This window comes from Peromyscus maniculatus, chromosome 5 (assembly GCF_049852395.1).
Source record: "Peromyscus maniculatus bairdii isolate BWxNUB_F1_BW_parent chromosome 5, HU_Pman_BW_mat_3.1, whole genome shotgun sequence".
Lineage (NCBI taxonomy): Eukaryota > Metazoa > Chordata > Mammalia > Rodentia > Cricetidae > Peromyscus > Peromyscus maniculatus.
In genome coordinates, this window is record NC_134856.1 from 29,665,751 (window position 1) to 29,682,010 (window position 16,260).

Genomic DNA, 16,260 nt, shown 5'->3' on the forward strand with positions numbered 1-16,260 from the left:
GGTTAGCGTATTCTGCAAGCGCAGGGCGGGGTAGTGCTGAGCATCTCCTGTTCCATGTTGGGAGTATGCAGAGACCACCATGTGCTTGAGTCTTGGAGAGCACAGCAGGGCAGGCTGGGACACAATCATGGTGGGAGTTGTAAAATCGGTGTCCTAGTTAACTTCCCTGGTGGCTTTGGTGTTACAGAGGTTGTGTTATGCTTCACCTGGGAAGTTGCTTCAACCAGCGAACACTGCCTGAGGCTGCAGAAGGGAGATTGAAAGAGGGCCTGACGATAATTGTGCAAACACTTTTGTATTAGGCAGAAAGCTTCAGTGTGAACTTAATTCTTGTAACATAATTTTAGTTCATGCAATGCAGAATGCAGTAGACCTTATAATTATCCCTACTTAAAATACTTCTTACTGAGCTGTTCACGGTCCTAGAGAAGTGTACCTACAAGTGTACACCCGGGTGGGTTGTTATGAATCATATCCATCCTAGAGAAGTGTGCCTACAAGTGTACACCCGGGTGGGTTGTTACGAATCATATCCATCCTAGATAACCTGAACCCAAGACAAAACTAGAAGAGGTGTGCCTTGAATTGTGTAGTGCATATGCATTTACTTATGTGCACGTGCAGGTGTATTGCCTGCACGTGTGTCTGTGTACACCAGGCCAGAAGTGAGTGCCATGTCCTCCAGGACTGGAGTTAGAGGGTAGTGAGCTGCCAAGTGGTGCTGGGATCGAATTCTGGAGTGAGTCAGTGCTCTTAACTGCTGAGCCAACTCTCCAGCCCCAGCACACGGTCTTTTGTCACGATGAGTTAGCTTTCCTGGGGAGCCGTGAACAAATGTCTGCTCACTCTTGAGCAGTGGTTCTCAGCCTTCCCAGGGCTGCCACCCTCTAGCACAGTTCCTCATGCGGTGGGGACCCCAAACCACAAAATTATTTTCATTGCTACTTTAGAACTATAACTCTGCTACTATTGTAATCATGATATAAATATCTGGTATACAGGATATCTGATATGTGACCCTTGTGGAAAGGTTGTTTTAACCCCCAAAGGGGTTATGACCCCACAGGTTGAGAACTACTGCTCTAGATAGAACACTAGCAACAGACGAAAGTAATGATAACACTCAAGTCCAACTTAGTGACTTACAGTAGCATGGGTGACTTCCCTGTGGAGGGTTAAAGAAAATGGCCCCCAAGGGAGTGGCACTATTAGGAGGCATGGCCTTATTGGAGGAAGTGTGTCACTGTGAGGGTGGCTTTGAGGTCTCTTTAGTTCAAGCTTCTCTCAGCGTGACTGTCAGTCAGTTTCCTGTTTCCAAAAGGCACAGCACTCTCAGCTCCAGCTCCACATGTCCCTGCTCCCATATTCCCCATGCTCCCCATCATGATGATAATGGACTGAACCTCTGGAACTGTAAGCGAGTCACCTCAATTAAGTGTTTTCTTTAGAAGAGTTGCCGTGGTCATGCGGTCTCTTCACAGCAATAAAACCCCCAATGAAGACAGAAGTTGGTACCAGGGACTGGGGGATTGTTGTGATATGCCTGGATCATGTGTTTGTCTGGAGGACTTTGGACTTTGGTTTAGGAAAGCAGTGGGTTGCTTTAAGTGCTGCTTAATGGGCCGTACTAGTAGGACCTTGGAAGTCAGAAGTGCTGAGAGTTGTTTGAACTGCCGTGGGGCTCATTCAAGAGGTTTCCGAGGAGAATTTTAGGATGTTGCCTAGAGATCATTTTTGTGATATTTTGGTGAAGTGGCTGTTTTTTGCCCTTGTCTGAAGAGTTTGTCTGAGGCTAAAGAGTTTTGGATTAATTTGTTGGCAGAAGAAATCTTTTTTTTTTTTTTTTTTTTTTCCCTCTCGAGACAGGGTTTCTCTGTGTAGCTTTGGTGTCTGTCCTGGAACTCGCTCTGTAAACCAGGCTGGCCTCGAACTCACAGAGATCCGCCTGGCTCTGCCTCTCTCGAGTGCTGGGATTAAAGGCGTGTGCCACCACCACCTGGCTTTTTGTTTTTGTTTTTGTTTTTTGTTTTTGGCAGAAGAAATAGTAAAACAACCTAGTATAGACTTTGCCGTGTGGTTTTTAGTTGGTAACTCTAATGAAGATTTATAATGAAAGGAGCAGGCTGAGCAGGGTAAATTATACATGGACACTTGGAGGAGACAAAGAGCACCAGGAAGTGGAATGGAGCCAAATTCCGTGTTCAAGGGGATAAATAAAGAGATGGAATAAAGGGGGTGGTGACCTCAGGGCAGGATCCCAGCCAGCTAAGTTTCCAACTTGTGGAAAGCAACCAAGGGAAAGTTTAGTGCACACCTTTAATCCCGGCACTGGGAAGCCAGAAGCTGGCGGATCTCTGAGTTTGAGGCCAGCCTGGTCTACAGATCCAGTTCCAGGACAGTCAAGCCTAGGCAGTGAAGGACAGAAAGCTGGGGAAGATGTCATTGAATAAGGGGGCCATGTTCCAGCCCCAGCATGCAGCAGACCTTGGCAGCTTTGGCTTTAGAGTTAAGGCTAGAAGGAAGAAGTTATGGAATAAAGCTGCTGATGCCAGGCATGTGTCAGGGGTGTCCCTGAATGGACACCCCGTTGTGTGAAGTTGTGAAGTTGAATCCTGGATTGACTTGGAGAACCAAAGATGTTAGAAGTGCCAGAGTCGTGGGATACCTGCCGAGGAGAGCCGCTAACGGAGTGGAACCAGCCCAAGAGAAAGAAGTGTGCTGCAGTGAACAAAGCTGAACAGAGCTGGGGATCTGCAGAGCGTGGTGACATCAGACATACAGCTGCAGAGTTTGGGTTTTGTGCAGCTGTTTTTTTTTTTTTTTTCCCCTTGGTTTTTTTGAGACAGGGTTTCTCTGTGTAGTTTTTGGTGCCTGTCCTGGAACTTGCTCTTTAGACCAGGTTGGCCTCGAGCTCACAGAGATCCGCCTGCCTCTGCCTCCCGAGTGCTGGGATTAAAGGCGTGCGCCACCACCGCCCAGCTGTGCAGCTGGTTTTTAAGTCTTGCTTTGGTCCAGTATTTCTCAGTATGCTCCTTTCCCTGTGTTTTGGAATGGTAATGTATATCCTGTGCCATATATGTTGGAAATATGTGATCTGTTTTTTGATTTTGATTTTATGGGGGATTGTAGTTAAGAGATTGTATGAAATGAATCTCAAAGAGGCTTCAAATTTTGGATTTTAAACATTGTTGTGATTGTGATAGACTTTGGGGACTTTTGAAGTTGGACTAAATGCATTTTGCATTATGGTATTGTTATAAGCTTATGGGTGCCAGGGAGTGGAATGTGGTGGTTTGAATGTAATTGGCCCCATAATCTCATAGAGTGGCACTATTGGGAGGTGTGACTTTGTTGGAGTGGGTATGGCCTTGTTGGAGGAAGTGTGTTACTGTGGGGGTAGGCTTTGGGCTTTCTTATGCTCAGGATATCACCCAGTGGGTCAGTTGACTTCCTGTTGCCTGCAAGACGGAGGACTCTCAGCTCTGGCACCATGTGTGCCTGTGTGCCACAGTGCTCCCCACCTCGATGATAATGGACTGAACCTCTGAACTGTAAGTCAGCCCCTCAGTCAAATGTTTGCTTTGTAAGAGTTTCATCTGATCTCTTCACGGCTATAAAACTGTAACCAAGACACTCCTCAACAACTCCGTCATTGAAAGTCTCACTCCAGGATGAATGAATGACAGCTTCCCCATAGCTACCCAGCTAAGAGCCCACTCTTCAGTTAATTTTCTGTATCCCTAAGTGAGATCGCCCCTCCCTAGATCATGTGCTTCTGGGACCACATGGCCTACAACAAGGAGGGGTGTGAATGCGGAGCGACTGAGTGGCTGACTTCTCAGATGAGGGTCTCATGACCCTTCCTGTCCCTCTCTCTGTGAGGGACATTAACAGGGTCAGTCTTGTTGAGATCTTGGGGTAATCACAGATGCTGTGATTAGTATGGTAATGGCTACCGTGTGTTCTGTTCCTGTGTGTCGTTGCAGATTGTTCAGCCTATTGTGTTCTGTTATCCCCAGTTTACAGGTGATGGAATGGAGGCTGTGAGTTCAGAATAGCTCACAGCTGTAGTGGGTAGCTCTTCTAGCTATGACCTTGAAGCACCGCCCCTAGTGAGGTAGCAGGTAACTGTTACACCTGCCTAAGACCTTGAAGAACCTGCCCCTGGGGCGTGACCACTTGGGACCCTTAAGACCTGGGATGCACTAAGTGGCACTCTCTTCTCTCCCTCGTGGGACTTGGATGCTGGGACGATCTCAGGTGGAAGAGCAGCATGGGACCGCGCCTCACCCTTCCAGGATCCTGCGACACACGGCCGTGAAGCTAGTAATGGATACGGTAGTGTCAGCAGGAACTTTGGGCAGTGTGATTTTCACTGTCCTTTCAGGTATCCAGTAACGCTGTAATTATTTAAGCAGACTCCTTTTGATGGACGGTTAGGTTGTTTCCACCACATCACTGTTTATGTTTCACTATTAAAAAAACAAACAATATTTAGCGCATGTCTTGAGGTTTCTAACCATCTGTGCCATTGTCTGTAATCTGGGTAGTGCAGCAGCTGGCAGACTGCAATCTCCCCGTGACTGTGGCAGCTTGCAGTCAGTATTGGCGCTCACAGATTTTATGTGCTGTGTACTTGACCTTCTGAAAGCACTCTGCAAAAGTGTGTTATGTTCTTGCTTTTCTCCTTTTATCCCACGTGTCCACAGCTACCTAGCCCACTATTTACCAGAAAATTTCCCCTGAGAAACAGCTCAGCTCTGTTGTGGATTAAAATCACATCCCTTTGCCAGCGGAGGCCCGTCTGTCCGTCCGTCCGTCCGTCTGCTTCGGGCCTGCTGGCAGATGGCGGAGAAGAGTTGGCTTTGAGATCTGCCTTTCTGTGAATTCTTACAGTGTAGGAATTCACAAAAGCAACGTCTGGAAGGTGAATCCTTGAAGACAGGGTGCGTATCTTTCACCATGGTGTCTGGCACATGGAGGTAGTGAGTGAATGTCAGGCAAGCAAAGAGGACTGTTGGAGTCACACTCGTCTTTTGATGGACCTTCGTGATGTGATCGAGCTAGAGGGTCGTGATTCATTTGCTGTGCGCTGCACATAGAAGTGGAGTGCGTGGAGCTATTTGTGTGCCTGTTTTCCTTTTCTGGTAGAGGAGGAATGATCTAGGAATTAATAGAGAAAAGTAATCAATTTTATCAATATTTGTTGAAATTATACTGGTGCTGTCCAGAAAGGAAGTTGGGCGTACCACTTCCTTTCAGTGTGTGTAATCCACGGCAGAGACCAGCACGTGTGGTGTAGTGTTGTGGTAAAGTATGTGTACAGGCATAGAACGGGCCAGTGTTCTACCACAGAAATCCCACGAGAGAATTTAGAAGGGAGAAGACCTTATTTTGGCTCATGGTTTCTCTCTCTGTGCCCGTGGTTCAGCAAGTGTGTGGTGAAGGAAGCTGCTGGCCTCACATTGGCTGGGAGGAAGCCGGAGAGGGCAGGAAGGCCAGGGACAGAACCTTCTCCAAAGCCACGCCTCCAGTGTGTGTGTGTGTGTGTGTGTGTGTGTGTGTGTGTGTGTGTGTGTGTGTTCTCTTTAAAATTTGTAGGCCAGGCAATAGTTGCACAATCTAATCCCAGCACTGGGTAGGCAGAGACAGTTGGATCTCTGTGAGTTTGAGGCCAGCCTGGTCTAAAGAATGAGTTCCAGGTCACCCAGGGCTACACAGAGAAACCCTGTCTCAAAAGAAAAGAAAAAGAAAAGAAAAGAAAAGAAAAGGGAGGAGGAAGGGGAAGGAAGTCAAGTCTTCCATTATCCCCTTTATTCTGCACCCCCCAGGAATTTCCACTGTGATATGTCCTGTTTAGAGGTGTTTTTTTTTTTAATCAACCTGACACAAGCCAGGGTCATCTTGGAAGAGGGGGCTCCAGTTGAGAAAATGGAGAGATGGCACAGATGTTAAGAGCATTGGCTGCTCTTCCAGAGGTCCCAAGTTCAATTCCCAGCACCCACATGGTGGCTCACAACCATCTGTAATGAGATCTGGTGCCCTCTTCTGGCATGCAGGGATACATGCAGGTAGAACTTTGTATACATAATAAATAAGTCTGAGAGGAGAGAGAGAGGGAGGGATGAATGGAGGGAGGGAGAGAGAGAGAGAGAGAGAAGAAATAGGAAGAGGAGGAGGGGAGGAGAGAGGAGGGGAGAAGAGGAGAGAGAATATGTATGTATCCACTAGATTGGCCTGTAGGCAAATCTGTAGGCAGTTTTTAGATGGACCGCTGCGGGAGCGTCCAGCTGCCTTTGGCAGTGCTCCCATTTCCGGTTGATTACGGGTGTATTAGAGGGCAGAATGAGTGAGCTGGGAGGAGCAGGCCAGTGAGCAGCGCTTCTCCGCCTCTGCTTCAGTTCATCACTCAACGTTCCTGCGGTAACTGTCAGCTGGAAGAAACCCCTTCCTCCCCAGCTGGTGTTTGGTTGTGGTCTTTGTCCCAGCAGCAGAAAGCAAACCAGGACATCACACCATTCTCATCCTTGGAGGCACAAAACAACTGTCACCCGTGAAATTGATGACAGTTATGAATTTCCCTGCAAGGATCTGCTGTATCTCCTCAAAGCCTGGTAACAAAGACCTCTTATGGTATCCATCTTATACTCTCTTCCCCTCATGCCAGTGTGTGAGTGAGTGAGTGTGTGTGTGCACGCATGCTCTCTCATGCACACACACGTATTTTCCTTTGTGTTTTTTTCATGAGGGGCCAACCCTTCAGCAGCTCTGTTTTATGTTGTTTATTATTCAAAGCCAGTTTAAGCATTTTGTATGTCGTGTCAATTTAGTAAGAGATCATCTATGTAGAAAAGTTTATTGAAATATGAAATTCTTTTTCTAATTTTGGTAGCAACATTTTTAGTTTTTCCTCTTCTGAGAGTGTCTGTCCACTGCTCTCAAAGGATAGTTTTGCTGGGTATAGAATTTATATTCATTATTTGTTTCAGCTTTTAAAGACTCAGGCCCTCTGCAAGATGTATGTCCAGCCTCTGAGTCATCTGTCGTCCTTGTGAGTCTGCTCAAAGAAGTTTTGCTTCTTTGCTGAGATTTTTAAAAAAATTTTCCTACTTACTGCAACAGATTTTCTATATTTGATTGTTGAAGTCATGTTATGGTGGCTGCTTTAAAGTATTTTAGACTTGATTTGCTCCAGGGCTAGTGCCTGCTGAGTAGCTTTCTCATTCAGATGGTGCCTTTCCTGGCTCTTCTGATGGTTGATTTTCAGTTGTATCCTGGATACACTGCCTATTAAGATACCCTGGGTGCTGTGCAGATCTTGAGTTATAGCAGGCAATCGCCCAGTTTATTTTAGCTCACAGATCCTGATTTGTGTGTGTGTGGTGTCTCCAGTGGTGGTTCAATTTTGAGGGAGCCTTTGTGAAAATACTTGAGTCTGACTTGATCAGCTGTCCCGGGGGCTCTGGTCTCATTGCTTCCTGCTGGGCTGGCTGTGAGGGCTGAGGGAATTTCCCTTGACTGGACTGTGAAGCTGTTTCTCAGTAGGGAAAGGTAGTGTCAGGCCTGTGGGGACTCAGGGACTTCCCTGCTTGTGGCATGATCCCGTGCCTGGAGAGGCCTAGGGCGGTTGTGAGTCATTGTTGAAGTGGTATGGGATCTCTCTAGTGGCATCCATAGTTTTCCTCATATTTCTGGGTAAAGGAAAGGAGTCTCAGGCCCCTGGTACCAAGGGGGTTTCCTAGGTCAAGCTATTATCATGGTTCCACTGGCTGTTTAGGTCTCCCTGGTCCATTGTGTGCACTTTGAACCTGAGTTGCTCAGGATTTCAGATCAGTCCTCCTTGCATGGTGTACAATTTGGTCTGATGCTGCCAGGGGAGCTTGAGATTGATGTGGTCTACAGGTAAACCTGCCTTGGATCTCCTCCTGCTGTTGGGGTGGGAAATGGTAGAGCTGAGCAGGCGTGCTGAGCTGTGCTGAGCTGTGCTGTGCTGTGCCGTGCCTACAGCTCCGGACCACCTTTCAGAATCCTCCTTTGTTGTCGTTCATTTCCCAAGGGTTATAGTGTGTGTGTGTGTGTGTGTGTGTGTGTGTGTGTGTGTGTGTGTGTGTGAGATTTTCAGGAAAAGAAAGTCTGTGCCATCTTGCTCCTCATCATTCAGTCCTAAATGTTGGATTTATTGAGACAGAGAGACCACACACACACACACACACACACACACACAGCCTGCCTGCCTGTCTTCTCCATGTGTGGGTCCTTGTAAGGCCAGAAGAATGCATAGGGTATGCTGCTCTATGTCACTTTCCTCCTAGTCCTTCAAAGCAGAGAACGCCTGTGTCTCACTGGAGCCCTTGAATCTGGTGCTACAGGCATTTGTGATGATGCTCAGCTTGTTGTGTGGGTCTGAGCTCAGTTTCTCATGATTGCAGAACAAGCATTCTTAACTGTGGAGCCATGTTTCCAGCTCCATTAATAATGCTGGATTTTTAAAAGCAATTACAAAATCACCAGGAACATTTAGAACTTATTTTCCTGTATTCATGAAATCTTACCTGTCTTCTAGGTAAGGAATCTTGGCAGTTAGTCAGGCTAAGTGATTAGACTCAGGGTTTTGTTGGTAGTTAAGCCGAATCTGGAATTAGTTTGTGTGTGTGTGTGTGTGTGTGTGTGTGTGTGTGTGTGTGTGTGTGTATCTATGTGTGTATGTATGTGTGTATGTATGTGCGTATGTTTTGGTGAAAAGTAGAGAATGCTCTGGGCTTTACAGCATTTAACACAGCAGAGAATTCACACCAGTGGAGAACTGTCCAGTCTTACATGGACTGAGATGGAATGCCTACTGTATATTTGATGCAACTTTAGTCACTTTTGATATAATCTGAAAATAACATAGTTTCTGAATGACCTTATGACATATTCCTTCCTGCAAAAGAAAGTTCTATCACGGGCTGCCATCGCCGTTCTTATTCTGCTTCAAAGAAAGCCAACAGTGTAATTAAGATGGTGACGTCGCCCAAACAAGGGGCTCTTGGAGGAGCTTCTCATGGGGGGGGGGGCTTCCCAAGACAACACTTGTGCACGCCATAGACACCAGCTGCCTCTGAGAACACTTCCCCACGACACCTTGTCTGTGCCACGCAGTTGGAGAAGGGCAGAAGTGAGGCAGTCAGTTGTTTTTCATTCTTTTAAAAACTGATCTACTTTTTCTTAGATGCTGAGGATCAGACAGACCCAAGGCCCCATGCCCTGTAACTGAGTGTTGTGCTGACAGCCCCCAACATTCTTTTCTTTTGTAAGATTTTCTATGGGATTCAGCTTCTTATGTTGGCATACAAAATCAATTTTATATCAGTATTTATGTAATTTTCCCAAAGCCAGTACATATGTATTATAAACCTTACCTTTTCTGAACTCTTTGGTTGAACCAGATGGTTCTTTATAGTACTCACAACTCACTTATCTCCTAGCTCTGTTGACATCTGTGAGTGAGGCTCCTTTGCTGATCTGAACCAGAAAAGTTAAAATTAAAGGCCCTGTTCAGCCTTTGTTGCTTATTGGTCTCCTGATTGGCCCGGGAAAGTTCATGCTCACAGAGTACTGGTCCAGCATTACCTGCTCTCCAGCTCTGTGCCCGTAAAGCTAAGGCAGCGAGTTTATACATACACAGTATTTTCTACCCCATAAGTTTTCTTTGAAGATGTTATTTATAGGACTGGAAAGTTAAGAGCACTTGCTGCTCTTGAAGAGGACCCAGGTTTAATTCCCAGCTCCCACATGGCAGCTCACAACCATTTGTAACTGTAGTCCCAGGGTGTTTATTATCTTCTTCTGATTCTATGGGCACCAGGCAGGCTCCTGGTCTGTATATATTCCTGGAGGCAAAACACTCATAAAATAATACAGATTGTTGTAGAGCTTTGTAAAATGTATGATTAGTCCTTATTTTTGTTTGGCCCCGAAGAAATCCCAAGATCACACGTGAAGCCAGCACATTGGACAGATTGAGCAGCTCTGTTCATTAGTCTTATCAGGTGCATGCTGAGTGCCCAGCTGGTTTCCCAGGTTGCATGCATTTCTATATTTGTTTAAATTATGTCTTCAGACACCAAAGTTCTATGTGTATATTGTCACAGTTTCTAAGCTGTTAGTCTCATTTAGACTTTGTTAGCGTGTTCACATGTATTTCAGTATTCTGTTATAGTAGAACCTAAGCATCTTCAGCTCACCTATCTTCTGTGTTCTATCTTGCGTTGACAATGTGCCGATGTCTGTTGTGGTTCGGACATGCACTGGGCCACCTTGAGAGCCGCTGTTCTTGTTAGTGCTGTTCCAAGTGTGGCTGTTAGACCATTGGTGATCTCAGAGCACACGCTTGCCGTGTGATAGAGAGGTTGCTTTACAACAAGGAAGTTTTGTTTTCTTGTTTGGGGAAAAATAAAAGCCAGGTCCCCAAACAGCTTAGGGCCTAGTTAACTGACATTCTGCCCAGATTCCCTGTGTAACCTGAAGGTAGGAAGGAGGCTGTGAGTGGTGGTGGACGGGTACAGAGGGTAGGGCTGGGGTGAGGAGACATGGGGAAGGATTCCACAATGGAAGCCAGTATTCTTTATGCCAATAAAAAAACCAAAGTAAGCCGGGCGGTGGTGGCGCACGCCTTTAATCCCAGCACTCCGGAGGCAGAGCCAGGCGGATCTCTGTGAGTTTGAGGTCAGCCTGGTCTACAAAGTGAGTTCCAGGAAAGGCGCAAAGCTACACAGAGAAACCCTGTCTCCAAAAACAAAAACAAACAAACAAACAAAAAAATCAAAGTAATAAAAGATAACCCTCTGTCCTAATTTCTTGTCTCAAAGGGTCCCTTTGACACTCAGTACAGGGAATGCCACTTCCAGTAGTATTGCCTGTGGGTACCACAGCACTTACCCTTACCACATGGTTCTGTCCAGCAAAGTCATCAAGTTCCCGAGCCTCTCACACACTGAAGACTGTGAGCCGATGTCACACTAAGGAGGGAAGAAGCATCTTTGCCACATGGCTTGAAGATTGAAATACGATGAGTTGGACTTGGAGAGGCCTGGGTTTGATGGCCAGCATTACTATGTGACTAACTTTGCTCGTCATGGGAGCCCCCACATTTCTGACGTGAAGAATGAGGACAAGTCTCTCCCTCCCTCCCCCTTTTTGAGAGAGTGTTTTAACTGTGTAGCCCTGGCTGGCCTGGAACTTCCCAAGTAGACCAGGCTACATGCACAGAGATCCACCCACCTCTCTTCCGAGGGCTGGGATTAAAGGTGAGCGCTGCTCCCCCCGCCCCCCAGCTGTAAGTGCTCTTGTCCCGCCAGGCCCCGCAGTCTGTGTTCCTCCAGTCATGCCTGGCTCCGTGGTCCCTCAGCCACCTATAAAACCACACAGAGGCTTATATTAATTATAACTCCTCAGCCATTAGCTCAGACTTATTACTGCCTAGCTCTTACACTTAAATTAACCCATAATTCTTATCTACGTTTAGCCACGTGGCTTGGTACCTTTTCTCAGTTCTGCCTTGCCATCTTGCTTCCTCTGTGTCTGGCTGGTGACTCCTGACTCAGCCTTCCTCTTTCCAGAATTCTCCTAGTCTGCTTATCCTGCCTATACTTCCTGCCTAGCTACTGGCCAATCAGCGTTTTATTAAACCAGTGTACAAGAGCATTATCCCACAGCACCCCTCCCCCCCTCCCCCGTGGCTGGATAAAGGGATAAAGTTGTTTTTTTTTTGTTTTTTGTTTTTTTTTTAAATAAAATACCCAGTATAATAGTTTCTCATAAGTAAGAATTGTGAATTGATAACCAAAGAAAGTCATAGAAAAGAAAAATAATAAGTATGGTTGATTATATTAGGTAACACAATTGTGAGGATTAGAATGGTTGAAAATGTGTTACATAAAGAAATGATAATTCAAAAATCAAATACTTTTTAAAATCAAATTTTGGACAGAAAAACAGTTGGAAGAGTTACAAGACATGGAATTTATACTAGAATGTTTTGGTATGAATGATTTGTAGTACACTATCTCTATTTGTGGGTGTGCTGTGAAGTAACTTTAAGTACTTTCCTCTAATGCTTTCTTTTGGGTTGTACCCTTGAATTCTGTGTACTTTTAGGTAATGAAGTTGTTTTCCTTATTTTAAAGATGACAGCTTTCTGTCATTTTTACACTTAAAAACACATGCCTCATCACACCCCTCTCCAATGGGGACAGCAGGATTGGTGCTGTACCAGTGGCTGAGATGCCGATGTGAGCCAGCCTCACGGGGAGTGCAGGAGGTGGGGAGAATCAAACATGATTTGCTGATTTACCAGAGGACACTTCCTTACCAAGCCTGACAGCCTAAAGCAGTGTTTGGTTATTATTATTTGTTATTATTACTGTTTGTTTTTCAAGACAGGTTTCCCTGTGTAGCCCTGACTGTCTTGAAACTCGCTCTGTAGACCAGGCTGACTTTGAACTCAGAGATCTGCTTGCTTCTGCCTCCCAAGTGCTGGGATTAAAGGCGTGCGCCACCACCCTGGCTTAATTGTTATTTTGTTAAAGCATCTGAGCTGTCTGGAACTCCGTGCCGATGTGGCCGCCGGCTGCTGCCCTGCCACCACTTATGCCCTTCACGGCTGGCCTCTCTCTTTGCTCTCCTTAAAATGTTGCTGGCATTTCGCTTTGGCCTCCCTTCTGCAGGTAACTGACAGTTAAACTCTGGCCATGGCTTCACCTGCAGCTTCTTGCAGAACTGCTGCCCAGTCTGCCGTCATGAAACGGTGAGCATGTGGTTCTTTTTCTGCACCTTACATTGGTTTCTTGTCTTTGCTTCCTGTTTTCTCCCGCCTGTCATTCTGTTAGCCGGACAGGATAATTTAGTAATCCTTGATCCATTATTTTACTTCTCTACAAGTTGTTTTAGAAGCTTCATCTTTATCCTCAAGCTGACAACGAAGAAATGTCAGATGAAGAGGACGTTGTGTCCTCAGAGGTGGATGGCTAGTGCTGCTGATCCTGGTGAGGGCCATAGGCTGACCCAGGACCTCTGTGCTGTGTCCTAGGCCAAGCTACTTTGTTACAAGGTCTTTCCAAAACAAGTAGCCTTACTTTTGTAAAACCTGCTTGAGATGGTCAGAGTTTAGACTCAGTCTTCTCTGTAAATACTGTGTTATACACTTTTTTATGGACATAAAGGCCCCGCAAGTTTCTAGTCCAGCCTGTTTCAATCATTCTCCCCATTGCCAGTCATCATCGATCTCTAGATCTAGAACCTGGTAAAGAATGAACTAAAAGGTATAATCGATTGCCTCACCTTTGTGTCTTGTAAGCTGGCACTTGTGTGCAGGTGGCGGGGAGCAGTCCCCAGGTAGAGGACAGAGCAGCTTAGTCAGAAGCCGTCTTGGGCCTGAGGTGATGGTGCACAGTGAACGTGCTTGTGCAAATGCAAACCCACGTGCAGTTGTGCATCGCTCCTAAGAGGCATCTGTAGGGCTTGCAGGCTGCGGGTGATAGTTATAGCCCTGAACTTAGGCCCCCGGTCTTCAAGGACTTGCTCTTTTGAGGAAAGAGCTCAGGGTTTTGGTTTTCTGGACATTAATCTCTGGAGACTTCCTGGGGCCATCTTGCATGACAGATTCTGTCTTTTATTTTTAATTACTTATTTTAAAAAGTTTAAAAATTATTATTTTATGTGTATGGGTATTTTGCCTGCATATAGGTATGTGCACCATCTGTGTGCCTAGAGTCCTTTAAGGTCACAAGAGGGTGGGTGATAACCATGGACTAGAGTTACAGATGGTTCTGAGCAGCCGTGTGGGTGGTGGGAATTGAACCTGGGTCCTTTGGAAGAGCAGCAGTTCTCTTAACCACCAAGCCATCTTTCCAGTCTCTGTCACTTCATAAACAACAACAACAACAACAACAACAACAACAACAGCAGCAGCAGCAGCAGCAGCAGCAGCAGCAGCGAGCACTACTCTGTGTTGAGCGTTTTATTCTAGACCTGAGGATAGAGGAAGTGACCACATTTAATAGACTAGTTCCAGACCTTTCAGATTTACATCAGAGGGGCAGCTGGTCGACTCCGGGGTACTGTGTTCTGTCACCTCCTTTTGCTTCTTGGTTTATTCTCTCCATCTACTCTTTCATGTGATTCTTAGTCAGCTCTGGTTTCGTCTTCATGACCAGTGTTCTGTAAAGTTCAATCGTTTTTTGCAGTCTGCATTATGTCTTGTTGTTGGTTTCAACATTTCCTAACTCTAAGCATTACATCTTGCCTTAATTAAGTCTGGCTGAGAAGTGCTGGGCCCAGGCCTTCTTCAGTGTCCTCCTGAGGAAATTCCTCCTCTCCTCTCCTCTCCTCTCTTCCCCTCCCCTCCCCTTCCTTCCCAAGGGAATGCAAAGTATATATCAGGTGGTTATTATACTCCCCGGGTATTTGGGAGCACTGTTTGAAATAAATTTCTAGCTAGTTATAAGTGTTAAAATTTCTTCATTGTGATGGTTAATCCTAATTATCAATTTGACAGGATTGAGACATGCTCAGGAGACCAGTAAAGTGCACCAATGGTTATAGACAGTTTTCAGAGGGGCCTGACCTAGGGAAGGAGGCCGGCTTTCAAAGTGGGGAGGGGGGCAAAGGAGAAAATCCACTAGCCACGCTTTCTTTTAGGTTGTGCCTCTTGGCCACCAGGGGGTGTGACATGAGCTGCGGTGTCACTTGTGGCGTTCTGCTTATTCTCAGTTTGTAAAAGGTAAATCTAAGTTGAGCGTGGTGGCACACACCTTTAGTTCAGCACCCAGGAGGCAGCGGTTGGAGGATCTCTGTGAGTTCAAGGCCAGCAGGCTTGTCTCAACCCTCCAAAGAGGTAAATCTGTAAATGGCAAAGCTGTGTCTTGGCCCGGATGTCCCGCCCTCCGATGCACAGTCGATGTGAGACCAGTCTGTCTGGGGTGGTCGAATGCCTTTCTCCTCTTCATGACCACACTGCCCCTTTGCTGCCTGACCTCTCTCGTGGTGAAGAAGTAGTTTCATTACATTATACGGCCTCCAAGATCAAGTTCCCACCCCCAATCTTTTAAATTGGGCCTGGACTTGAGAATCCGAATGCTGTTAGGCATTTGTGAGGCCGTCGTTGCAGAAGTCTAACCAGTGTTAGCATTAGCATCTGCACTGGCCTGCCCTCAGGGTCCTGACAGGATACACCTCAGCTGCAGCCACCAAGAGCACCCCCTGTCCGCGTTCGCTCTGTTTCCTTATAAAAGGTGGGCCTTGTACACCTCCCATCTCTCCCCAGAGACTGATCTCTGCCCCCTTCCCGCCCCCTTCCCTGGCCCTTCTCTCTCCTCTTCTCCTCAGTAAACCTCCTCCATGGGCCCTGTTGTATGGTGTGACTCCTTTCCGCTGTTTTTAAAATACAACAACCAGAGCATCTGAGAGAGTCAGAAGGAAATTTACTGAAAGTAAGAGACAATTAAATAATTCTGTAGGACCCAGTTTTTTAAGCCCGTATTTAGTTACTACCCTAGAATTGCCAAGTTAATTTTCATCAAGCAGTCTTGCCGAGGTAAAGGCCTGTGGCCCGGCAGCCATCCTTGTTTATGATGTGCGGTTGACCTGGAGACTGGGGTTGAACTGGCCCATGCATTTGCCCCCAAAACCTGACTCTTTACTCCCAAACACACGTTGATTCTTCAGGCATGCATGCAAACACCTGAGTGCATGTCCCTAGCTGCCTGTCTTTGGGGTGTGCTCTTTGTTGGACTGTGTATCCTTTGCACACAGGAGTGCCTGCTCTTGCCACTCTGTACCTCCAGAGATTATGCCAAAAACCGCAAACAGTTCTGACATGCCTGAGAGAGAACAGGCCTGAATCCCTTTAGAGTTCTCCTAGAATGGGTGTGTGACATTGAGTTGGTCACCAGTGTGATGCCTTTGTTCCTTGGACAGTCAAGTGAAGATGTGTCAGGTGTTTTCAGATTGGGCAAGCCTCTGACCTCATCAGGGTCCTCTGGGAGGCGGCTGCTCGTGGAGCAAGTCTGTCACCCTCCCTCCGCCTGAGCAGCCTTTCTGATCTCTGTCACTTCTCGGGTTATAGGAACTGGAGCAAGTTGCTGAAACTACGTTTTCACGGTTGTGTGTGTGTAATAGCGCATGCCGCACGAGCTGTTAGCTGAGTTGATGGAATAGCGCACGCGCACGAGCTGTGAATGTAGGGTGGTCCTTGGAGCTCCTTCCATTGTGAGGGCCTGC

The 16,260-nt window shown here is 46.5% G+C and overlaps 1 protein-coding gene across 6 annotated transcripts in view; it reads left to right on the forward strand.

Moving 5' to 3' along the window:
• The window catches only part of LOC102904570 (rho GTPase-activating protein 10), a 300,700-nt gene that overhangs the window by 58,104 nt on the left and 226,336 nt on the right, over nucleotides 1-16,260 (forward strand). Inside the window, exon 1 of one of the 6 annotated variants that reach the window (XM_076571475.1) lies at nucleotides 6,186-6,614. The exons of the other annotated variants lie outside the window; for them this stretch is intronic. Within the exon in view, the coding sequence (XP_076427590.1) occupies nucleotides 6,563-6,614 (52 nt within the window). The 5' untranslated portion in view covers nucleotides 6,186-6,562. Of the gene's footprint in view, nucleotides 1-6,185; nucleotides 6,615-16,260 lie in introns of those variants that run through there. 6 annotated transcript variants of the gene reach the window in all.